The sequence below is a fragment of the Sinocyclocheilus grahami genome, unplaced genomic scaffold (genome assembly GCF_001515645.1).
Source record: "Sinocyclocheilus grahami isolate Dianchi unplaced genomic scaffold, SAMN03320097.WGS_v1.1 scaffold319.1, whole genome shotgun sequence".
NCBI classification, from domain to species: Eukaryota; Metazoa; Chordata; class Actinopteri; order Cypriniformes; family Cyprinidae; genus Sinocyclocheilus; species Sinocyclocheilus grahami.
This window is the reverse complement of record NW_015505498.1, coordinates 982,704-1,008,636: the sequence shown is the minus strand read 5'-3', so window position 1 is coordinate 1,008,636 and position 25,933 is coordinate 982,704. Positions and strand designations below refer to the sequence as shown.

The window sequence follows — 25,933 nt, the reverse complement described above, 5'->3', positions numbered from 1 at the left end:
TCAACAAAATTAAATAATTTTAAACCTTTAGTTCAGATTTTTGTTCTGGAAGTGTATGCAAATGAGTGCTTATTTAATAAGATAATGCCTCATTTCCATAATCAAACACAACTTTTCAGAAAACTTTGTCAATCATGCTGTGATTAATCAACTGGGGAAAGTGTGGTGATATCGGTTAAATTTTTTGCCCTATTAGGGCTATGTCTACATTAAACCGGATACCTTTAAAAACAGCTTTTTCATTTTAAAATGCTCTCCGTCCACACTAGTGTTTTCCAGACGTTTCACATCACAGTTTTAACCTTGCTGCACATGCGTAAAACCTCATAAGAGCTCACAGAGATGATACAGATGCGCAATATTCTTCTGGCAGGATCATTTTATTTAGCAAAATATCTCTCCATTCAATGAGAAGTCGGAAGGTCACACTCAATCACCATCATATGTTTGGGCTTAAAGCAACCGCCCTCATGTTTTGCCGGAGGACAGCAAGTGCCAGTAAATTTTCTGTCATCTTTGCAGGACTGTGATAAGAAGAGTGTACAAAGTACCATATCTTAAGCAACAGTGTGAAAGTGAATAGCACATAACAGGCACAATACCGGTATAAACATAGATAACTGTCGGTACAATATGCGTCACGACTAAACCTGCGTCATCGTTTTTACAGTCTACACTACAACGCAAACTTTGGAGAACTTTTTTATTGAGAAAAATGCAGGCTTAGTGTGAACGGAAGGCCAAAATGGAGAGAAAAATATGCATTTTCAAATGAAAGCGTGTTAGTGTGTTGTAGACGAGGCTCACCTGTAGTGTCTTGCTTTAAACAATCTTCTAAACTATTTTGCCTGTTATTTGTTAAGCCAAGACACTTGACTTAAACATATGTGCATAATTGACAATTACGGACTTCATCAGCTGTCTGTGTTTTAAGGCCACGTGCAGCACAAGACTCGATGGTTCTCTTGCATGACGTGGTGGTTTTTCCCCAAGGCATTATTAGGCAGTATGGGCTGCATGGTTTTAGGAGTCTGACTGGTTTCCTTCCTGTTTTTTTCACCGCTGATGTTATTTGTCTTTGCCCATTATATGCTGGCAAACAAGTCTTCTTTCATTTCCTGTCAACAATTTTTTGCATTGTCACATTTTTCCATTGAAAAGTGCTGAAATGCAATAAACCACGCTCAAAAACAAACCTGGCAGCTGAACACCTGGTCTGCTGATGTTTCTCCCAGGATGCTTTTGAAACGGCAGCGAGAGCTGAGGGTGGCCTCTCATTGGATGGGGGCAGTGCATCCGACCCAAAAGAGTTGGAGGACGAAGTCGGAAGAAGCAAATACCACCACAGTGTTTGTGTACTCAAGCCCATCCGCTCCACCAGCAAGTACGTACTAAAGTTACTGAGCAGTGTACCTATCATTTCAGTTAGCAAATCGTGATGGGTAACACTGTGTCCATTTTCAGATGTCTGCAAATTTGTGAAGGTCAGTCTCTCAAATGTCAAAGGCTCAGTAAACCTGAGATGCCAATAGAAGCATATTCTGAAACAAATGGTGACAAACAGAACAATTTGAATAGATTACAGGGTCAGCTGTTAAGTGGTTAATAACAGCCTTAAAGGAATAGTTTACTCAAAAAAATAAAAATTTTCTGAAAATGTACTCACCCTCAGGCCACCAAAGATGTAAATGAGTTTATTTCTTCATGGGAACAGATTTGGGGAATTTTAGCATTATATCACTTGCTCACCAATGGTTCCTCTGCAGTGAATGGGTGCCGTCAGAATGAGAGTCCAAACAGCTGATAAAAACATCACAATAATCCACACCACTCCAGTGCATCAATTAATATCTTGTAAAGTGTAAAGCTGCGTGTTTGTAAGAAACAAATCCATACTTAAGGCTTTTTTTAACTTCAAACCTTTGCTTCCAACTAAAATAAAAAGAGTCCTGTATTCATAATATTGTTTTCTCAAGTGAAAAATTCATCATGTCTGAATCAGGAGAGAAATATGCACAGATACAGCACCTTTTACAAGTGAAAACAGTCCAAAACAGCTCAAATGTGTGGGTAGATATTGATGTGAGAGAACAACAGGGATGGACTTTTTCCACTGGAAGAAGCTTATTATGGATTATGGACTCGTATGTTGGCCAGAAGGAATGGTTTAAAGTTAAAATGCCTCAATACTTCATCCAAGGGGAGATGAAATATTGAGTTTGGGTTTGGAACAACTTGAGGGTGACATTTTTTATTTTTGGATGCACTATCCATTTAAAGGAGGGAAATATCACAGCATAGCTGTGGTTGGTTGAGCAGAAGCCTCAATAGTGATTTGCGGTTAGTAAATTGACCTGAGTGTGGATCTCCATTGAGGTTTTAATGCAAATTACATGGATTCACACACCAAAATAAGACAACACAGAGGATCCATGAATTTGACAACAAACTAAGCCAGGATATTGACACAAATTGTAAGATTCGATTGGATTTCAATTCACAAGCTTGCAATTTGGAGGTACGCTATAAATAATGTTTTATAAAGTGTAGTTCATGCATCAACTGAAAACAGCCTCCACTAAAATATAGATTCTTAGGATTTAAGAATCAGTTCATCAAAATGAGAATCAATTCAAATTGAGAAATCACTGTGGTCAACCCAGCCCTAGTAAAAACATCTTTGTTGAATTTCAACAAAAGCCACATTTAAGTAAAATTGCAACCCTATAAAAATGTCAGTGCAGTGATTAAGCTCAAATGACACAGTTTTACGAGACATACACTGTGTCCCTGAGAAAGGCACATGGGACTTACACAGGGTGGCCCTAATAAAATAAACCAAATTGCACTGAATTAAAATACTGCAGCTTAGAGACTAATCCACGTCTCTTGCCTCTTCTCTTGTCCTGTTTTTCATTGTGTCATCCCAGGTATCAGCATCCAGTCGACAACGCTGGCCTCTTCTCTTTTATGACATTCAACTGGTTGACCTCACTGGTGGTGTTGGCCCATAAGAAGGGTCAGCTGTTTCTGGAGGATATTTGGGCCGTGTCGCAGTTTGAGAGTTGTGAAGCCAATCGTCGCCGGTCAGTACTGATATATGACTTCCTATCAAAGATCAATCACTCATCCAGCTAAAATATATGTAATTCAGAGCTGGCAGATGCAACCTCCTCATACAGTACTATGGTGGTACCAAATGGTGTCAAATGGTACCAATACTGTAAATACTACACTGAATGATTGATGCACCATGGTAGTTTCATAGTACTCCAAATTACTTTAAAGAATACCATTGCATTGGCATGGCTCATGTCCAAATCAAGTACTTCTTGGACCTGGAGCCAGGCCTGATGTAATTGGTAGATGCATTGCATATTAACAAAACATTATTTCCACAGGCTGGCCGGGCTGTGGGATGAAGAAGTCAGGTCACGAGGGGACGGGGCGTCTCTTCATCGTGTGGTCTGGCATTTTTGCCGCACACGTCTGCTGCTGTCCATCCTCTGCCTTATGGTTACTCAACTCGCAGGCTTCAGTGGCCCAGTAAGTAACACCATCTCAGCTCTGTTGTGTCTTTCTGGTGTCTTTTCCCTCTATCTGTCTCTCTCGCTCTAGCTCTGTCTGTGTCTCTGTGTATTATTAGCTTTGTAGACCCACCTATCAAATCCTGCCCCCCCCCCCCCCCAAATCCCCTTTGGAGAAAACGAATGGAGTTTTTACGTCCGCAACCCGACTGCTGCACTCTATTGCCATTAGTTCGAGGCAGGACTACCAGCGGTCAGTATTTTTCAGTTCTGTTTGGTGCTGCCAGTTGTGCAGAAGTGACACACTTCACCTTTAAGCAAGTCTATTAGTTAAGGCCAAATGTTATTAATCATACATATCCTGAAGTTTTAATGAAGCTAAAGAGAAATGACTCAAAGCTTAGTCATCAGTTTTTGTTCCAAGAACAGAAAAACGGAAACCAATTTATTACACCTGTTCAAAAAACTGCTGCTCTATGATTGTGCAAGTTTCTGTTTGTCTCTTGCTTTCCAGGTACCAGGTGTTTTATATCTGTGGTGTTATTGTCGGGTAGATAATAAGGAAAGTATTCTGTTCTTACGGTCCACTATGAAATGCTAGATTTGGGATACAACTTAAGTTTAGGGGCATTGCATGTAGCACAAACACAGTCTAAAGAGAAGTCTCCTTAGATCAGGAGGATAGGCTAGCATTTTCTTCAAGGAGAGCTTCTGTCACTGTCCCACCATGGGCGACACAGCAAGGCTCTGTCTCCTTCAACTTTTTGGAGAAAATCAGGCTTATCAAAAGATTCTGTTTAATCATCAACTGCCTTTCTCTCCCTGTTGTCTATATTTAGCAGCTCCCTGTAGAGCATCTCCTTGAAGAGATACCTGTCCTTGCTCTGATGACTGAGGTCAGGGGTGGTTTGTAAAGGAAGGTGGGTGTCTGGGGGGGTTCAGATTGGAGTTAGGGGTCAGAGGTCGCTGGGTCCCCATGTGTGCGACATGTGACAGAGGCTATTCTTCAGACTCCACAGGGTGTCCATTTAACCTGCGGGGAGAGCACACGGCGGGCAGAGCCGGTGAGGATTCCTGGGAGGTAAGGGCATGTTTCTTATGCAGGGCTGGCGTGCATTTTATGATGACGTCCCACACATAGCATACAATGATCTGCATCTCTTTACCTTTTTCTGCCCAACGATGTAAACATGTCAGATGTTTTATGATGAGGAAGGTCGTGAAGTGTGCTGGTGCACGGCTGTGTTTGTATCCTCAGTCACGCCTGCTGTGTCCTGTCGCCCCCTTGCTCGTCCTCCCTCTCCGCAGGCATTTGTGGTGAGGCGGTTGCTGGAGTATACGCAGATGAGCGAACCCGACCTGCCCTACGGCTTGCTGCTGGTGCTGGGCCTCTTGGCCACCGAGCTGATTCGCTCCTGGTCCCTCGCCCTCACCTGGGCGCTGAACTACCGCACCGGCACCCGCCTGCGTGGAGCCATCCTGACCTTGGCCTTCCACAAGATACTGCGTCTGCGCAGCCTTCGGGAGAAGACCATGGGAGAGGTACGGTGTTGAGGGACGGGTGAGGAGTTTTGGATTAATGAATTGGCCATTTAGGAAGGTTAGGAGCAGATATCCTAGGGTGTTGAATGATGAAGAGATGAAGAGTGAAGGAAAATATCTAAAGAAGGTGATGCCCGCATATATTTCATGGTAGTCTACGCTATATCTCGCACGTCTTGTCGATGTACGTGTTGCTTTTCTTTTTAGCTGATCAATATGTGTTCGAGTGACGGGCAGCGCATGTTTGATGCCGCTGCCGTGGGCAGCCTGTTGGCTGGAGGGCCCCTGGTGGCCGTGCTGGGAATGGCATACAACTTATCCGTATTGGGGCCGACGTCTCTGCTAGGCTCTGCCGTATTCATCCTCTTCTACCCCACTATGGTGAGCTTTCCGTTCATGCTTCGTGTGGCTTTTCCAATGGGAGTTTCCGTTGTAACGCCGATGCTTCTCCTGCAGATGTTTAGCTCCAGGCTGACGGCGTACTTCAGGAGGAAGGGAGTAGCTGTGACTGACCAGCGCGTTCAAAAGATGAATGAGATTCTGAACTACATCAAGTTCATTAAGATGTATGCCTGGGTGAAGGCCCGACGTACGTGTTGCTTTTCTTTTTAGCTGATCAATATGTGTTCGAGTGACGGGCAGCGCATGTTTGATGCCGCTGCCGTGGGCAGCCTGTTGGCTGGAGGGCCCCTGGTGGCCATGCTGGGAATGGCATACAACTTATCCGTATTGGGGCCGACGTCTCTGCTAGGCTCTGCCATATTCATCCTCTTCTACCCCACTATGGTGAGCTTTCCGTTCATGCTTCGTGTGGCTTTTCCAATGGGAGTTTCCGTTGTAACGCCGATGCTTCTCCTGCAGATGTTTAGCTCCAGGCTGACGGCGTACTTCAGGAGGAAGGGAGTAGCTGTGACTGACCAGCGCGTTCAAAAGATGAATGAGATTCTGAACTACATCAAGTTCATTAAGATGTATGCCTGGGTGAAGGCCTTCTCTCAAGCTGTGCGAAGTAAGTTTTTTTTTTTTTAGCTTGTGTGTTTGGCTCAGTGTTATTATTTAGTATCACCGTCTGATATACTAATGTAGTTTTTGATAATATTTTGAATTCAATTTTATTTTTATATGTTCATTTTATATTTTATATATTTTTTATATTTTTATATATATTTTTATCTATTTTCATTTTAGTTAAAGTTGTAGTAATTTTTGTGGTTTTTATTTTTTTTTACTGTCTATGTCCAAGTTTTAGTTTTTAGTTTTATTTAATTTGAGTCAACTTAAACTAAATGGAAATGACAAAATGAAATAAAATATATAACTGAAACTGAAAAAAAAAAAAAAATAGATTTAATGATAATAACCCTGGTTGTTGTTGTTTGGCATAGTATTATCTTAATATAATTGATATTCTATTGTAGTTTTTATTAATAAATGGAATTAGATTTTATTTTTCTATTTTCATTTAATTTTCATTTTAAATTCAGTTTGGGCATTTGCTCATCATTATGTACAATCTAACAGGAATTAGAGATGAGGAGCATCAGATTCTGGAACAAACAGGATATTTTCAGAGCATTACAGTCGGCGTGGCACCTTTCGTCGTGGTGATTGCCAGTGTGGCCACATTCTCCACCCACATGTTGCTAGGTTATGACCTTACCGCCGCACAGGTAGGGTTACATTGCTTGTTTGGAGGTATAGGCATTACCACAGTATTGAATTAGATTTTATTTTTCTATTTTCATTTAATTTTCATTTTAAATTCAGTTTGGGCATTTGCTCATCATTATGTACAATCTAACAGGAATTAGAGATGAGGAGCGTCAGATTCTGGAACAAACAGGATATTTTCAGAGCATTACAGTCGGCGTGGCACCTATCGTCGTGGTGATTGCCAGTGTGGCCACATTCTCCACCCACATGTTGCTAGGTTATGACCTTACCGCCGCACAGGTAGGGTTACATTGCTTGTTTGGAGGTATAGGCATTACCACAGTATTGATGTACTCATGCACTGACTCTACTTCATTTATTTTTTTCCAGGCATTTACTGTCGTCACTGTTTTCAATGCCATGACCTTTGCCTTAAAGGTCACCCCATTTTCTGTCAAATCTCTATCGGAGGCATCTGTCGCCATCGATAGGTTCAAGGTGAGCTTCCTCTCCTTCTTTCTCTAGATAGTTACTTCTACCTTTGTCAAGTCTGGTAGTGTGTATTTTGCGTGCTGTTCCTGTAAATCCAGGTATGGTATCATTGAGGTATGTTTGATATGGTCCAGGTGGATGATCTTGGGGAAGTGACTGAATAAGATGGTGAATGGGCCTGTTCTTGGTGCCATATTAAAAAGCTCCAGTTGACATCAAACTCACTTCTATCTTTCGCTTAATCATGCAGATTATATCTTCGTTTCTTCTGTTTCTGACTTTAGTGGCAGATGACAAAAATCACATGAAGTCCATTTTACATGACTTGGATCATGCTTCAATAAACTTCCACATCAAATGTATTGGAGATAACTGTTATAAAGGGGCAATTTTAGGAAGTTGTTAAAATAGGAAAATGAAAGTGGACACAAGAAAGAGTAAAAAATTATGAGAGCAAAAAAATAGATTTATTTGAGCTTAGAACAGAAAAAAAAACAGTTGAGTGCTGTGATACATCACCTTGTTAAACATGGGTTCACAAAACATCTCAGGATGCTTAGCTTCATACATCTGGATCAGGCTCTCTTCCACCTTGTTTAGATTTTTGTGCCAGCATCACACACATAACAATAGAGCGCTGCAGTGATGACGTGTGCTTGTAGGCCAACCCTGAATCCTTTGACAAAAACACAATAGGATTTTTCCATTGGTTTTTGGATTATTCCAGAAAATAAACTCTGTGACCAACAAAGGTTATGAAGTTCATGGTAATTTTTTACAAATGAACAACTTTGATACATTTTGAAATCTAATTACAATCACTAGAGGTAAAAAGCTAAATGTAGGCTATGAATGAACTACACTACGGTCACATGACTTTGTAGACAGCTTCACCACCATTAAGCTTCTGACAACTCTTTAAGTCTTTGTTTAAAAAAAGAAAAATCAAAAATCTTGTGTTAAAAAAAGTTTGATTATAAAAACAATAAGGCTGTGAAAGCGACTAGTAAGTAGATGAGTTTATCTGTTCACTGTGATGATGTTTAATGTCCCCGACAACCTCTGTCGTCCCATTTAGATTCTTGTTAACAACCGCCTTTTTCAAAAAGCTTTAAAAAAAATCACAAGGGGTATTGCTGATGTATTATATGTTGTAGAATAAATGTGAAAATATATTGAGTTTGTATTCACCACATACCTTACTTCAGGCATTTAATAATAATAATAATAATACGTTTATTTTAGATAGCGCCTTTCTGCAAACTCAAGAGTTCCAGAGTGTGGGGGCAGAGATACAAAACGCTCATCCACCAAACGATGCTAACCTGTGGCGTGGAATTAACAGTAGACCAGTATCTGAAGAGCGTAGTGTGTGAACTGGGGAGTAAGTATGAATGAGATCAGAAATATATGGGGGGGCGAGACCATGAAGTGCTTTGAAGGAGATGAGGAGAATCTTGTATTGAATACGAAAACAAACAGGTAGCCAATGAAGTCTGTGTAGGATGGGAGTAATGTGAGAAGATTTCTTTGAAAAAGTGAGAACCCTAGCTGCAGAGTTCTGGATATATTGGAGCTTGTTTAATGTTATATTTGGTAGACCATAGAAAAGAGAATTACAGTAGTCGAGTCAAGAAGTAATGAAGGCATGAACCAGTGTCTCAGCATCATTGATATTTAAGAAGGGATGGAAGAGAGCGATATTACGGAGAGAAGGCAGATTTAGTGAGTGAAGAAATGTGAGGTAGGAAGGCGAGAGGGGAGGCAAAGATTATGCCCAGGTTTTTAACGGTGGTGAAAGGTCGAACCAAGATCCTGGCAATGTTAACATTGTCAGCACAGAAAGGAGCAACATTTTTTGGTGAACCGACAAGTAGTAGATCTGTTTTATCAGTGTTGAGTTTTTCTTTGAAAAAGTGAGAACCCTAGCTGCAGAGTTCTGGATATATTGGAGCTTGTTTAATGTTATATTTGGTAGACCATAGAAAAGAGAATTACAGTAGTCGAGTCAAGAAGTAATGAAGGCATGAACCAGTGTCTCAGCATCATTGATATTTAAGAAGGGATGGAAGAGAGCGATATTACGGAGAGAAGGCAGATTTAGTGAGTGAAGAAATGTGAGGTAGGAAGGCGAGAGGGGAGGCAAAGATTATGCCCAGGTTTTTAACGGTGGTGGAAGGTCGAACCAAGATCCTGGCAATGTTAACATTGTCAGCACAGAAAGGAGCAACATTTTTTGGTGAACCGACAAGTAGTAGATCTGTTTTATCAGTGTTGAGTTTGAGAAAGTTACTGGTCATCCAAGCATTTATATCATTAATACAAGCTGATATGGAGTTGGTGGGAAAGGGAGAGTTGTGTTGAGAACTGATATAGAGCTGGGTGTCATTTGCATAGCAGTGGAAGTTGAAGCCGTGATGATGGATAATGTTACCTAAAGGGAGCATATAGCTGATGAAGAGTAAAGGCCCAAGAACCGAACCCTGAGGAACACCGTGAGAGATAGGAGCAGTAGAGGACTTAGCCTGGCGCAAAGCAATGTAATGCTGATGGTCAGACAGGTAAGAAGTGAACCAAGATAGGGCAGTTCCAGAAATACCAAGAACAGAGTCGTGAGATGAGAATACTGTGAGAGAGTGTCAAAAGCAGAGGAAAGATCTAACAGAATTAAAATGCTAATGGCGCCTGAGTCAGTGGCCATAAGGAGGTCATTGACAACCTTAAGAAGTGCTGTCTCAGTGCTGTGAAGAGTGCGAAATTTAACCAAAAACCCATTAAAAAACCATTGACTTCAAGACGACTGAAGCAGAAGTGCTAAAATACTAACTCATTATTGGTTTTGGCCTGCAAAAATATATCATCCCTGCAGCACACTTAAGTGATGCATTTCAAATGGTCAGCGGCAAACAAAATCCAAGTTAAGATTGTTGCATTACAACCCTGGACATGCTTGCTTTGTGTGATGGAACGGCTGCCTCCCTCTAATTTTCATCGACACCCCGTCCCCTTAATCGCCACCCTTCACCAGGCTCCCAACAGAATTGTGTGGGTCCAGGAAGGGAATGTGGAGAGACTCCCGACCTGCCAGACCCATCGCGCTTAAGGGGTTTAACAGCCCAGCATCCTAGACCGTCAGCAGCGTCATGGGTGCATCTCCATTCCGGACCATGGGTCCGGCAGCTCACGTCTCCACGCTCCCACCACATGAACTTGGCATTGCGGTGTGGAGTGAAGAAAAAGACAGATTGCAAAATAATAGCACCTCTAAACGAAACAATTGTCCTGCGAGACAGGCTCATTTAATCTGTTTTCTCTCTGTTTTTTCATTTTCCTCCAGAGTTTGTTCATGATGGCCGAGGTCAAGATGATCCGTGAGCTCCCAAGTAATCCTTCCATTGCCATAGAGATGACTGGTGCCAGTTTGGCTTGGGAGACGGGCGGACATAGCGCCCAGCCTTCGCCTCGCAGTACACCCTATGTAGGCCTTGGAATTAGAGGGTGTCGTAAGAAGCGCAGGCAGCGTGACGACCCAAAACATCATGGGATGTTGGAAGAGGAAACGCATGGCCAGCTGTTGAATGATGTGCCTGTAGACATGGCGTCCAGTCCTGACGATCAAGCCCTTCAAGTGCCGACCATCAGCCAACGGCTGCAAAGAACTCTTCACTGCATCGATCTCTCCATACAAAAGGTCTTTGCTTTTCTGAATGCTCATTTGGTTGATTTGTGATGGTAGAGATAACAAGGAATAATCATACTAATGATCATTTCTGTGTTTAAATCTTTAGGGGAAGCTGGTCGGTGTCTGTGGCAGTGTGGGAAGCGGCAAAACTTCTCTCATCTCTGCCATTCTTGGCCAGGTGAGCGATTGTCTGATTTGAAGCATAAAAAAAGAGCAGCTGTCCTTTGTCTACGTTAAAGGCATCATGCATTAGATGTGTTCCGAAATCCTCTTATCTGTTATAATGCCTGATGTGTGTATCCCAGATGACTCTTTTAGAGGGGAATGTTGCTGTAAATGGAGATTTTGCATATGTGGCACAACAGGCCTGGATTCTCAATGCATCCTTCCGTGACAATATCCTGTTTGGCAAGGAAATGGAGGAAGAAAGGTGAGCACCAAACAAAAGGAAAATGTAAAGGCCCCAAAATACTAACAGCAAAGTTCTCTTTCATTATTCACTTAATAAAAAGAAAATCAAAATACAAAAGCAATGGTTTACTGTTAGCAAACATCCCAATTCTGTCCGTTCTCCTGGGAGCGGCATTTAGATGAATATGTAAATATGTGCTGCTCGTTTTCCTCAAAATAAACACACAACAAAAATGACAGCAGTGAGAAAACGGCAGTTAAGAAAGCATCTGATCATAGTGATGTGGATATGTTTGCACCAATTCTGTAATTTGGCAGTACAGTGAAGATAAGTCACGTCACGTTTGTTTATTAGCACTTTATACAATAGATTGCTTTAAAGCAGCTTAACAGTATTAACTCATTCCCCACCACCGCTAGCATTTTTGATCATTTTCACAAAAGTTTTAATTGCCCCCAGAATATTTTGTTCTCATCAGAGCCTCTGATTTAAACAAAAAAAAAACTGTTTTATTCTAGCTTCATGCAGTGTTTTTTTTATCAACAATTGAATGTGGGCAAGTTTCATGAAAAAAGCAACATTTTGACCAAAAAGCTGCTAAAATCGCGTTTTTGTCAAAGACTACATTTGGATCAGATTCAGAACGATGATCAAAACATAGATGGTGTAGATCGCTTCCTAGGATCCTCAAACACTTCTTGGATCGTCATTTCATTCGGTAACATTAGGCAGTTTAGATTTATATGCTGTTTAATGTTTGATGATTGTGTTATTTTACACATGCATCAGCTTACATACGCGATCGCTTGTTTCTGCTTCTTCTTCACTCTGTTTGATCCAGAGATTCGGTGCTTTTTCAGAAGGTGCGTAATAGCGCCTCCTACCGTACACCAGTAAAAACACGGGAAGCCGGAAATTTCCGTTAATGGCGGGGAAAGAGTTAAACATGAAAAAACAGTGTCAAAGTCACTTTCAATTAAAATTACAACCTCAGTTTCTACTATAAAGCAGCTCTCCAGTGTGTTCATAAATAAAAGAAATGAACCCTATGTTATGTAATCGCCACAGACCAATCATTTCGAACTTCCGAAACAAACTCCAAATGGACTTCATTTTGGCCTGATTTTGTTCAAATTCTTCAAAATGATGAGTATCTTGGGGCCTTAATAATGGAACATGTCAGTACTGAGTAATGTGTTTGAGTTTAGTGTGAAGGAGACTAAAGGGCTGAGCGAGTGAAATGGGGCTGCAGGCGAAGTGGTGAACTCAGCACGAAGATAAAATGAGCACACATGACCTTGAGCGCTTGTGTTTGTCATTAAATAGCCTCCACATGTTTCCTGATATATTAATAACTGTATTGACACCTTACCATAGAAGAGTAAGCACTTTTGGTTTTTTAATGCAGGACATTTTATTCTTCCATGTCTTTTATTTGTCTCCTGCAGGTATCAGGCTATTCTGAGTGCTTGCTGCTTGAGACCAGACTTGGCCATCCTCCCTAATGCTGACCTGACTGAGGTAACACGTCCTACACAAAAATCAAGATCCTCGTAAGCCCGTTATGCACTGCATTATTTACACACACTGAATGCGTCATTCTGTACTTGTAATGCATTCTTATGTTCAAGGCGGCAGGCCAAAACAGTGAATCTAATCACTATACCAGCAAATGTTCACTTCAGGAATGAACAATATGGCAAAAGTTAGGTGTTTGAAAAAACAGCACAAAAGGAAAGAATATTATCATTTTTCAGACCACAAAAATACAGGTGAAGATGCAATGGAAAACTCACATTGTAGGCGATCGAAACACACGATTTTACTCGATGACAACAGAAATCCTTTAGGATCCCAGAAATTTGTTTCAAATGTCAAAATCGTGGGTAAAATTGTACAGTGTGCACCAGGCTTTAGAGCTGAGCTACTAATACAATACTAATACATTGACAAAACACTAAACTCCCCTTTAAATGACGGTATAATCGGGGCCAATCTTTTGAAAAGTGGTGTGATTTCTTTTGTCAGATTGGAGAACGTGGTGCCAACCTGAGCGGCGGGCAGCGTCAGCGGATAAGCCTGGCACGAGCTTTATACAGCAACAGGGGTATTTACATACTTGATGACCCTTTAAGTGCTCTGGATGCCCATGTCGGAAATCACATCTTCAACAACGCCATCAGAAAACATCTGCGTGGCAAGACCGTCATCTTTGTCACTCACCAGCTACAGGTATTATAATGTCATGCCCGGTGGAGTGAGATTTCTATGAATTTTTCATTCAACTTCCAAAAAAACTGTCCTGTTTCTGTTGTCAGTATCTGGTGGACTGTGATGACGTGATCTTCATGCGTGACGGCAGCATCACAGAGCAGGGCAGCCACGAGGACCTGATGAATCTGAATGGAGACTACGCCGCCATGTTTAACAACCTTCAACTGGGAGAAACACCAATCATTGAGGTCAGAAAACCCCAAAATGAAAACTGTCGTCATTTACTCACCCGCATGTCAGGATGAACCTCAAATATCAAGAACCAATGGGGTTTGACTATAGTTGACACATGAGTTTCAAGGAATAAAGATTTAAATTTTTCATGTCGCTTCAGAAGACTTGAATTATACCAGTCGAGTCTGGATGAATTAATTTCACTTTGTTTTGGGTCCCATTGAATTTTATAACATGGACAACACATCTGAAGCATTCTTCAATTATCTTCTTTTGTGGTCTACAAAATAAAGTCATACAGGTTTTGAATGACACTAGGGTTTGTAAATGATGAAAGAACATCATTTTTGGGAGAACTATCCCTTAAGTTCAAGTCATCATTCTCCTCGTGTTTTTCCAAACCCCGTATGACTTTATTTCTTCTGTGAAACACACGTTTTGAATGTCTACACAGCTCTTTTTCAACAGCCCCATCGGTTCTTGCATGATTTTTGCATATGCACCAATTAGATCCAAGCCATGGTGGAGCTTTCAAATCTGTCGTTTTGTGTCATCTCAGGTTCCGAATAAGAACTCTGGGAGTTCCTTGAAGAAACCCTTAGAGAACAAGAAGGCAGGATCTGTCAAAAAAGAAAAAACGGCCAACCAGGGTGATGGTAAGTACGAGTATGCTAAACACAGTAAATTACACTGAGCTCTACTTGACTGAGGCTTTGATTTACCTCACTTCTGTCTGTTTTCTTTCAGGTCAGCTGATGCAGGTGGAGGAGAGAGGGAAAGGCTCAGTGCCCTGGGCGGTGTACAGAGTCTACATCCAGGCTTTAGGAGGGTGGCCCGTCTTCCTCGTCATCCTTGCCCTCTTTGTTCTCAATGTGGGCAGCACAGCCTTCAGCAACTGGTGGCTCAGCTACTGGATCAAACAGGGCAGCGGGGTAAGAGAACATGGGCAGTTCGGAGCAACAGAAAGGCAGAAAGGCTTCAATTCCATGAGACCAGAGTAGAAGTGTTTAAATATTTCATGTGCTTCTGACCTTTACCATCGGTTCGTTTCTTTTCTTTCTAGAGCTGTTACTGTTAGTGTGTCTTCACACATAGGAAATTACATATCACAAATGATCGCCAATTATATTCGTTTTGGCCACAAAACTCATGCACTAAAGTATCAATATTTAAAAAATTCTTTATCTTGGTCTTTACTGGCTAAGTGTGATACGACTGATCTTTGTGTCATATTCATCAGTTCTGTATTAACAAATAAATATTAATTGGATATTTATTTAAAGTCACCATGAAATAAAAATGCATAGTTCTTTTTTTTTTATGGAATTTAGCAGTATTTATAATAAATGATGTATCTGTGCACATCATTCTTTTTTTTTAATAATGCCCTCAGTCTTTAACCACAAACATTAACTTTGCAACGACATCTCTTCTAGCAACCTGTCACTCACATGAGATTGCAGTAATTAGCAAACAACAATGATCCAATTCATTCTCGGTTAATTGCAACTTCCATTTCAGGCCGACTTTGAAGATTAAAACAATAAATATGTTACATACCATGAACCAACCTCAATGTAAATGGATCTTGTTTGTGTGTGTGTGTGTATATATATATACAGTGGGTACGGAAAGTATTCATACCCGTCACAGCAAAGGGTCTGAATACTTAGGACCATGTGATATTTCAGTTTTTCTTTTTTAATAAATCTGCAAAAATGTCAACAATTCTGTGTTTTTCTGTCAATATGGGGTGCTGTGTGTACATTAATGAGGAAAAAAAATTACTTAAATGATTTTAGCAAATGGCTGCAATATAACAAAGAGTGAAAAATTTAAGGGGGTCTGAATATTTTCCGTACCCACTGTATATATATATATATATATATATATATATATATATGAAACACCGCAATTCTATAATTCTACAATATAATATTGAACCTTTTGGTACAACATCCACTGCTAACTGTATTGTTGCATCCCTAATATATATATACACACAAATGTTCATTCATTACCATGTTCTACTGTATAATGCAATGCATCTGTGGTTTCTTGCTCAACAGAACACGACGGTGCAGGTGGGGAACAGTTCAGTACTGAGTGAGAGTATGCGTGATAACCCTCTGATGCAACACTATGCTGCTGTCTACACCATGTCTATGGGAATCATGCTCCTTCTCAAACTACTGAGAGGCATTGTGTTTGTTAAGGTGAGTTTTTACATCATATAGTTACTTGTATAGCGATTATTGTTATGCATGATGGACTTGCTGTGTCAGAGAATGAGGTCCACGTTTCAGCAGGTGATCTTTTGATTTTTTTTTTGTTTTTAAGGGTACCCTGCGTGCCTCCTCAAGGCTCCATGATGAACTTTTCCAGAAGATTCTTCGTAGTCCCATGAAATTTTTTGACACGACGCCCACGGCTCGCATCCTCAACCGATTCTCCAAAGACATGGATGAAGGTGGGACCTGATGGAGGGTTAGACTGTAGCACTATCATGAGATATTGGCTACGTTCACACTGCAGGCTAATGTGGCCCAAATCTGATTTTTTTGCTCACATGTGACTCAGATCTGTTTTTCTCATGACAGTCTGAACAGCACAAACCACATGGAATCTGATCTTTTCAATTCTGATTTGTGCCACTTCCATATGTGGTACTAAATCCGATACAGGTCAGATGTTTTGCAATGCGACTGCAGTCTGAACAGTCATATTGGAATTCATGCGACTTTTACGTCACTCTAAATCAACATAGTTTAACTGAAGTGGCATTTAGATGTATTTACACTGCAGTTACAATTGCATAAATAATGTCATGAGATTAGTGTTTTAAAAATAATATTTTGGATATCGAAATATGAAATTATTTGTAAAAAAATTAAATGGTATTTTAAATATGAAATTAAAACCACCATTAGGTGGCTGCAAATCTGAGTGAGTCACTGAGTCATTTACTCAACTGATTCATTCAAATGTATCATTTAAGAATGATGCAAATGACTGTCTTTATGAATGAATTGTTATTGTTGATTTGTTTAAAAATGCCGATTCATTCAGGAACGAAAAACCACTGTTGCTTGGTTCTTTTAATGGCTTTGTTTGGAACTTTTTTTTGTTGATGAAATGGAGCATAGAGAAAAACAGACAATAACCCCTAAAATGTACCTCACAATATTAACTTATTGAACTTTATTGAATGGTTGTACAAAATTAATATTGTTATCATAGACGATACACATCACACACCTATGGAAGCCCATTTCCGCCACTGAATAAAAAAAAAAATTAATTATTGCGAATTTTTATCTCACAATTCGGACTTTTTTTCTCATAATTGCGTGATATAAACTCACAATTGCGAGATATAAACTCACAATTCTTTTTTTCTCGCAATTCTAACTATAACATGCAATTGCAAGAAAAAAAGTCAGAATTGCAAGTTTTTATGTCGCAATTGTGACTTTATATCTCGCAATTGCGAGTTTATATCTCACAATTCTGTGAAAAAAAGTCCGAATTGTGAGATTAAAAAGTCACAATAACCTTTTTTAAATTTTTTATTCAGTGGCGGTGGTCTTCCATACACACCTCTATTTTCAGACAAACTCTCTTACCTGTCTCACACGTCTAAACGTTTCCTTGTCTTCTCTCAGTGGACACACGTCTGCCGTTCCAGGCTGAGATGTTCATTCAGAACGTGATTCTAGTGCTCTTCTGCTTGGGTGTGATTGCCAGCGTGTTCCCGTGGTTCCTGGTGGCAGTAGGGCCGCTGGTTCTCCTCTTTATAGTGCTACACGTGGTTTCTCGGGTCTTCATTCGAGAACTCAAACGATTAGACAACATCACACAGTCACCTTTCCTGTCCCACATTGCCTCCAGCATTCAGGGCCTGACCACAGTGCATGCTTATGGGAAAGAGGACGAATTCCTTCATAGGTGAACGCTGGGATATCAGTCTGCCTCACTTTATTGCATATTTCTCATTAAACGATAAGACTTCCAGTGAGCGTGGTTGATGGACTTTGTCTGTGTGTTTTCTCCCAGGTATCAGGAGCTGCTGGATCAGAACCAGGCTCCCTTCTATTTGTTCAGCTGTGCCATGCGCTGGCTGGCTGTGCGTCTGGATGTGATTTGCGTGGCTCTCATTAGCATCACGGCTTTGATGATCGTCCTCATGCACGGCCAGATTCCTCCTGCTTACGCAGGCTTGGCCATTTCCTATGCCGTGCAGGTGAGGGGAAATTGTGTAAAATGTTGTTTTTCCACTTTTAAATGGATAGTTCACCCAAATATGATAATTCTGGCATTTACTCACCTTAGTGTCATTCCAAACCCATAAGACTTTGGTTCTCTTTCTATCTTTGAAACCTGGACTTTCAATGGAGGGACAGAAATCTCTCAGGGTTTCAAAGATTATCCAAAGTCTTTTGCGTTTGGAATGACATGAGGGTGAGTAAATGATGCCAGAATTTTCATTAGTTGGATAAACTATCCCTTTAATTCTACATTTTTGTGTGTATAAAGGTATTTTCAGTCTAAAGCTTTTGGTGTAGACCAGTGGTTCTCAATTCCAGTCCTCACATACCACCGCTCTGCACATTTTGTATGATTCTATTGTCACTTCAGACGTTTGGTGTAGTGCAAATCTGTGAATGAATGTTCTGAAGTGAATGTTCGGAACAGATTTGCCGTGCTCCTCCCTGAGCAATGAACACTGTGTAGGGACCATGTCAATCGGTACACCAGGGGTGCCCAACCCTGCTCCTGGCGATCGACTGTCCTGCAAAGTTCAGCTCCAACCCTAATCAAACACACCTGAAGCAACTAATTAAGGTCTTCAGGATCACTTAAAAATGAAAGGCAGGTGTGTTTGATTAGAGTTGGAGCTAAACTTTGCAGGACAGTCGATCTCCAGGAGCAGGGTTGGGCACCCCTGCGGTACACAGTTCATGCATGGAGCTCTCTTCTAACGAGCTGGTGGTCTGAATCGTGTGTGTTAAATAAGAAAGACATGTAAAATATGCAGAGCGGTGGACCACGAGGACTGGAATTGAGAACCACTGGAGTAGATCATGTTTTGTAAAACTTTTTTTTTAAACTCTTGAAAATCCTGAAAACAGGCTTGGGATATGGTTCGTATAACTGTTTGCAGTCGTTATAAAAGCAACACAGCCTATTTTCCAGAAGTAAACCACAAATGATGATGTCAAGTGGAGGCAGAACAGCAAATGCATTTCTCATCACTGCTGAGAAAATCCCACATTCTTTGCATCTGTGGCAGAATAATGCAAGTGCCATTCTGTGCATGTTATGCCTTTTGCCTGATTGGTTTTCTGCCAAAACAGGTGCCACTAGTACTCACGGCGGTATTCATGTTGATGACGCAAATGTACAATGATTTAGAGCCAAATATCATAATGTGAAAAGAGACCTGCGGTGAAATAGGGAGGGAATCAAACTCCAGTTTGGACCAAATAAACAAAACAAGTGTGACAACGCTCTTAGACTTGATTGAAAAGTGTAGGACGCAGATATTTCCTTTAAATGAGATTTGCATAAGGTCAGATTGTCTCACAACAGAAGCTATTGTATTGTATAAAGGAATCAGATGAACTAAATCTATATAAAAAAAGTTACCTAAAAACAAGAATAATGTTAACTGGAAAAAAATAGCTTATTTGAAGTACTAAAATAACTATAAACTAATAAATAGTGCTGTCAAACGATTAATCGCATCCAAAATAGAAGTTTTTGTTTACATAATGTATGTGTGTGTGTACTGTGTATATTTATTATGTATATATAAATACACACACATACAGTATATATATTTGAAAATATGTACATGTATATAATTTATATATTATATATATATATATATACATATTTAATATATAAACATAATGTTAAACATAAACATAATATATAAACATAACATGTTTTTCTGAAATATATACATGCATGTGTGTGTATTTATATATATATAATAAATATACACCGTACACACACACACATATACTGTATATATATTCTGACGTTAATCTTACCTTCAATACATTCACCTCTGACTTAACCAAAAGCAGCGAGACATTATTGAGGCTTTAACCTTATGTTTGAATCTTGTTTTCTAAAGATGAACTTCTTTTGACTTGACATGGCATCTTAAAAACACTGCAATCAATCAAACAGCAAGACGCGCTCTGGTGGTTAAAGATGTCCGTCAAAGAACTGCATCTTTTAAAAACACATCTTGAGACGTCTGGGTTCTGTTCCATTCAGCTGAGCTGCGTCTAGACGGTTTGAATACAAGAGCACATCCTGAAAGCCCATAAAAGGCATGAAACACACAAATATGGATTAAAGCAGTCAATGTTTTTAGTACAAATTCAGTACATGATTTTTGTGGCAATGCTCACTGGCACAGTTCGCTTTAATAGAATAATGCATTACTTTTAAAGGTAATGCATTACAATTGGTTACTAACAACAATTTTTGTCATGTAATTTGGAATCAGTAATGGATTACAATTTGTAAGTAGTCTACCCAGCACTGGCGATCATCTGAACTCCATCTGCAGATTTACTAGAGTGCATAAAGAGCCGTGCACATCATATCTCCAGGACATTAAAGTGATTTGCTCCCAAAACTCTGAAGAACTACATGAAGATTCAGAGCTTCACTCACTGATCATCTGCAGTCAGCTTCTATTCAAGCACTTATAAATTCCAGCAGCGGAAACCCAAGAGTTCAATTACAGCGTGTTTGTGTGATTGTTCCTCACTGTTATTGTTCAGTCTAGACTCATTCAGAGAGAAATAAGCAGCTCTATCTGCTTCCTGCACCGTTCACAGTGTCTGTTCGCTCTCTCTGTCAAATGGGCATAAACAGAAGCTCGGAAAGATAAAAATAAATTAAGTTTCTCTGGTCTGCTGAAGCTTGTAAATAATGAATTGGTTTGTTTCAAATGAGGATGGGAATGCACGTCAAATGCAGCTACTGTCCCGGATCTTTGTAAACGCTGTTGTGAAAACACTCTTTCCACACCAGGCAGGAAGAAAACACCCTAGAAACCACCTAGCAACCTCCAATAACACCTTAGAAACCACCTAGCATCCACTCAGAACACCATAGCAACTACTCAGAACAAACACCCTAGCAACCATCCAGAACACCCTAGCAATGACCCAGTACAGCCTAGTAACCACCTTGCAAGCATCCATGACACCCTAGCAACCATCTAGCAACCACTTAGAACACCCCCAGCAACTACTCAGTCGCCACTCAGAAGACCCTAGCAATTACCCAGAACCCCCTAGAAACCACCTATCAACGAGTAAAAAACACCCTAGCAACCATACAGAAGACCCTAGCAACAACCCAGAACAACCCAGCAAACACCTAGAAACCACTTAGAACAGTAAACAAAAACTCTTATTTTGGATGCGATTAATCGTTTGACAGCACTACTAATAAATACAAATAATTTATATATATATATATATATATGAAAAAAAAAACCAAAAAATAAAAATGACAAAAATAAGAAAATTACTAAGACTAAATATAAAATAAAATATATTTAAAAAAAAAATTTTTTTAATTCCAAATATATCAGTGATACTACAATAATAATTGATTGTACGTGGCTGAACATCTCTTTCGTCTCTCACAGCTTACAGGGTTATTCCAGTTTACTGTTCGCTTGGCCTCTGAGACCGAAGCTCGGTTCACCTCAGTAGAGAGAATCCACCATTACATCAAGGTACTAGTCCTACATCATTGACGATTTCAACTTGACATTAAAAGCTTCTCTTCCAGACGTCTGTTGTCACTCTTTTACGATGAATTCAGAAAGGAAGAAGTTCTATCTTTGCTTAGTCACCTCTGTCTGTCTTAGTCTCTGTCTCTGGAGGCTCCTGCAAGGGTGAAAAACCAGGCTCCTCCATCTGACTGGCCCCAGGAGGGTGAGATCGTGTTTGATAGAACGGAGATGAAGTACAGAGACAACCTCCCAATGATACTGAAGAAAGTTTCCTGCTCCATTCGACCAAAAGAGAAGGTCGGGATTGTGGGACGAACAGGCTCAGGTCAGTCTCTGCTCCTTGTGTCTTTCCTCAACAGTTCATATGTTTCATTTTTCTTTTCTCTTTTTATTATAATTTTGTGATCCCACAAATAAATAAATAAATAATACAGAAATACAATTTTAAAAAAAAAAGCTCTGTGAGTGGCTCATTCACATGTATAATAATGGCAAATATATATATTCTTTATGGTTTTAAATACCTAATAAAGTATATAGTGTGTAATAACAGAGGTTAATAACAAATGTTTATCAAGAAAAACATTCTTATGCAAGTCAGATATTCAACTTATGCTAACTTTTAGAATCAAGCCTTTTATGAAATGACTTTCATGGATGAAAATAGAAGGTGAAATCAGAGAAATTATGTATAATAGAGAGAAAAACAATAAATCTGCTTTCACATCTGTCCTCAGGGAAGTCTTCTCTGGGAGTGGTTCTCTACCGGCTGGTAGAACCGTGTGGCGGCTCCATTAAGATTGATGGTGTCAACATTTGCAACATTGGCCTTGCTGATTTGCGCAGCAAACTGTCAATCATTCCACAGGAGCCAGTGCTTTTCAGTGGTACTGTCAGGTAGGCGGGACCTCATCTGACTTGTGCTGTATCTCAGCTGATTCCCAAAGACCATTTCACACGTATCATGTTAGGGCGTCATGCATCAGGAACTCATTGACACTAACTGTTCAACAACATCAACACTGAAATGAATCAGCACGGAACTGACTTAAGCTGAATAATGACATCACTGTCTTCTGTAGAGCTTATTTCCATCTTAACTTTACAGGTTTCATGACTGATGAATTTGACAAATAACACTGTTATTATCTTGTTTAAATCATTTGAAGCTATATTCTATATTGTATAAAGTGCTATATAAATGTGACTTGACATTGGGAAATGTTGACACGAGTCATGCTTAATAAAAGATGTGTCTTAATAATCCTGCTTCATATGAATGTATTTATCTGTCAGTTTTCTTATTTAGTCATACATCTGCATTCTGTTTTGTGTTCAGATCCAACTTGGATCCATTTAACCAGTATTCAGAGGAGCAAATCTGGGATGCCCTGGAGAGGACCCACATGAAAGAATGTGTAAGCTAAAGAAAACCCTTCGAAAGTGACACCATGTATAACGTTTACAGGAAGTAGAAGTAGTTTCAGGTTGCCCACTCTGTCACATAGCAGCTTGTCATTTAGTCTCTCACACCTAAGGGCAAGTATTTGTCTCCGATGACTTCTTGTTGCTCTTGCCTCCATCTTATCATAGTTTTCCCACGGCTTTGAATCTATGTAATTCATTGTCTCGCATCTCCTCTCTGTTGTTCAGGTGTCTCAGCTGCCTTTAAAGCTGGAGTCCGAAGTGGTGGAAAACGGGGAGAATTTCTCTGTGGGTGAGAGGCAGCTGCTCTGTGTGGCCCGAGTTCTTCTGAGACAGTGCAAGGTGAGTTAACAGCCCGACTTTGAGCTCGTCTGTTAGAGAGAGCTGATCGGGATTAGCTGATAACGCAGAACAGACTTCTGTCTCATTTAACTGGGTCATCCACTTAGTTTCCTCCTGATTTTTAGATCTTGATCCTGGATGAGGCCACAGCGGCTATGGACACAGAGACCGACTGTTTGATTCAGGAGACGATTCGGAATGCGTTCCAGGACTGCACCACACTGACCATTGCACATAGATTGCACACGGTGCTCAGCTGTGACCGTATCATGGTGCTCAATCAGGGCCAGGTACAGTATAGCAGTCTGATGACTAGTTTTGCAGTAAAATATCAGTGTGGTGGTATGGTCAGAAACTAACTTTTCCATTAAGGGGCAATATTGCCCCCTGGAATTGATTTCCAGGGCTTTTTTTTTTTTTTTACCTTTGTAGGGGCAATTTTCACAATTACCTTTATTAAATATCAGATACTTAAATGTAATCAATCAGTCAATCAGAATGCTTTCAGTCACGTGACCGGCTCGAAGACCTGGAGGGCAAAACATCCATAGAACTGCAGGACAAGCCTGTCAATTTTCCATCTGTTTCACAGCCGCAAATATTTTGATCACCTCTCAAAAGTATAAAACAAAGGTATGTGAACAAAATGCAAGTTTTGGCCATTTGCAATCCATATTTATCACCCGCGGCAATATTTCAATCATTAAACAGTGCGACAAAACGTTGTCAAAACACTTTAGGGTTAGTTCACCCAAAAATGAAAATTCTGTCATTAATTACTCACCCTCGTATTGTTCCAAACCCGTAAGACCTTCGTTCATTTTCGGAACACAATTTAAGATATTTTTGATGAAATCTGAGGGCTCTCTGACCCTCCCATAGACAGCACGGTAACTACCACGTTCAAGGTCCAGAAAAGTACCAAGATGCTCGACAAAGTAGTCCGTGTGACATCAGTGGTTCAACTCTAAAGTTGCGAAGCTACGAGAATACTTTTTTGCGCAAAGAAAACAAAAATAACGACTTTATTCATGCAGCGTGTGGCGGCGCACACGCTCGCGTCATGGTATTGTCGTGAACGAGCGTCCACAAGTGACGCAGTAGAGACGAAAATGTGGAATAAAGTCGTTCTTTTTGTTTTCTTTGCGCAAAAAAGTATTCTTCATGGTATTGTCGTGAACGAGCATCCACAAGTGACGCAGTTGAGACGAAAATGTGGAATAAAGTCGTTCTTTTTGTTTTCTTTGCGCAAAAAAGTATTCTTGTAGCTTCGTAACATTACAGTTGAACCACTGATGTCACACGGACTACTTTGTCGATCATCTTGGTACTTTTCTGGACCTTGAACGTGGTAGTTACCTTGCGGTCTATGGGAGGGTCAGAGAGCCCTCAGATTTCATCAAAAATATCTTGAATTGTGTTCCAACGATGAACGAAGGTCTTATGGGTTTGGATCAACACGAGGGTGAGTAATTAATGACAGAATTTTCATTTTTGGGTGAACTAACCCTTTAAAGTGCCATAATATATTTAAAACAGTAATATTCTCTATATTAATGATGCATAGTTTACATAGGCAAGCAGATGAGGCGGGAATATGAACGCAATCCGCTTAATGGTTCAGTGTTTTCCTAATCTAATGGTTTTCTATGGGAAACCATTTAACGTGGAACTTTGCACATTACGTTTATATTCTGGCTTCATCTGCTTGCCTGTACAAAATATACATAATCCATAAGGTGTTTACTGAATTTTGCCTTTTAATATCAGCGTTTTACTACGCTACTACTTAATGCAAACAGCGTAAAAATAACTGGCGGTCAGTGGAGCAAAGCTTCGTTTTACCCTCCAAGTTTTATCAACATCAACCAAAGCCATCTTCACGCTGGAACAGAAGCTGCATCTGACATGGCATTTATATGTATTTACACTACAGTTGCATAATGTAAATAGCCTGCATTTAGGATAATCGATAAAACAGGAACTTATTACAGAGTAGGGCTGTAATACTGTGACAAATAGTATTTCTATTTTGCCGGAGTCCCGCGAATCATTTTATTATACCACATCCCGCACACACAAGTGTCTACCCGCCCGCACTCGCTCGCCCATCAAGTCTTGTCCCGTGCAGCACTCTGTTGCGTCGGGTCCCACGGGAAAGCAGGTTTCTACGCCACGGTTCCTTCAAACGTAAAGAAGCCTTTTTTTCTGTGGTTCCTCTGTTTTACTGACTCGCAGCTTTTTTTTTTTGGACCCAGGTGGTGGAATTTGACGAGCCGTCCAAGCTCTTGGCGAACGGAAACTCACGCTTCTGTGCGATGCTGGCAGCGGTGGAGAACAAAATCTATATCAAATGCAGCACTGAGATCTAATAAAACCAACATTTTGCAACATGCAGCAGTGTTTTGTATGAGCTGCAACTGTCTAATAATCCTCATGGCAAGGCCAGTAAGAAGTCTATTGCAGTATCCTACCCTGCTGCTCATGAATGCACGAATAAGCTTCTCTAGGCCTCGTTTGTGCACAAAGGATCTGATTTGTACGGTTTTGGATGGCAGTAGGCTAATTTAGTTATGGCTTTTGAAATAATATTCCATTTTGCTAGAATCAGTATTTAAAGGGACAGCTCACCCCAA

General features: G+C 40.3%; 1 protein-coding gene across 1 annotated transcript in view; it reads left to right on the top strand.

The window, feature by feature from the left end:
* LOC107602100 (multidrug resistance-associated protein 5) overlaps positions 1-25,669 on the top strand; it is a 37,251-nt gene extending 11,582 nt beyond the window's left edge. The window contains exons 3-29 of the mRNA XM_016294509.1: positions 1,236-1,384; positions 2,931-3,086; positions 3,402-3,546; positions 4,836-5,069; positions 5,277-5,450; positions 5,931-6,078; positions 6,874-7,022; positions 7,113-7,220; positions 10,552-10,905; positions 11,003-11,074; positions 11,202-11,326; positions 12,757-12,829; positions 13,337-13,540; positions 13,627-13,770; positions 14,316-14,412; positions 14,504-14,688; positions 15,826-15,972; positions 16,097-16,226; positions 17,422-17,704; positions 17,813-17,999; positions 21,441-21,530; positions 21,666-21,855; positions 22,268-22,427; positions 22,870-22,948; positions 23,184-23,297; positions 23,423-23,587; positions 25,556-25,669. Coding sequence (XP_016149995.1) covers positions 1,236-1,384; positions 2,931-3,086; positions 3,402-3,546; positions 4,836-5,069; positions 5,277-5,450; positions 5,931-6,078; positions 6,874-7,022; positions 7,113-7,220; positions 10,552-10,905; positions 11,003-11,074; positions 11,202-11,326; positions 12,757-12,829; positions 13,337-13,540; positions 13,627-13,770; positions 14,316-14,412; positions 14,504-14,688; positions 15,826-15,972; positions 16,097-16,226; positions 17,422-17,704; positions 17,813-17,999; positions 21,441-21,530; positions 21,666-21,855; positions 22,268-22,427; positions 22,870-22,948; positions 23,184-23,297; positions 23,423-23,587; positions 25,556-25,669 — 4,176 coding nt within the window. The remainder of the gene's footprint in view (positions 1-1,235; positions 1,385-2,930; positions 3,087-3,401; positions 3,547-4,835; positions 5,070-5,276; positions 5,451-5,930; positions 6,079-6,873; positions 7,023-7,112; positions 7,221-10,551; positions 10,906-11,002; positions 11,075-11,201; positions 11,327-12,756; positions 12,830-13,336; positions 13,541-13,626; positions 13,771-14,315; positions 14,413-14,503; positions 14,689-15,825; positions 15,973-16,096; positions 16,227-17,421; positions 17,705-17,812; positions 18,000-21,440; positions 21,531-21,665; positions 21,856-22,267; positions 22,428-22,869; positions 22,949-23,183; positions 23,298-23,422; positions 23,588-25,555) is intronic.
* Positions 25,670-25,933: the final 264 nt, after the last annotated feature.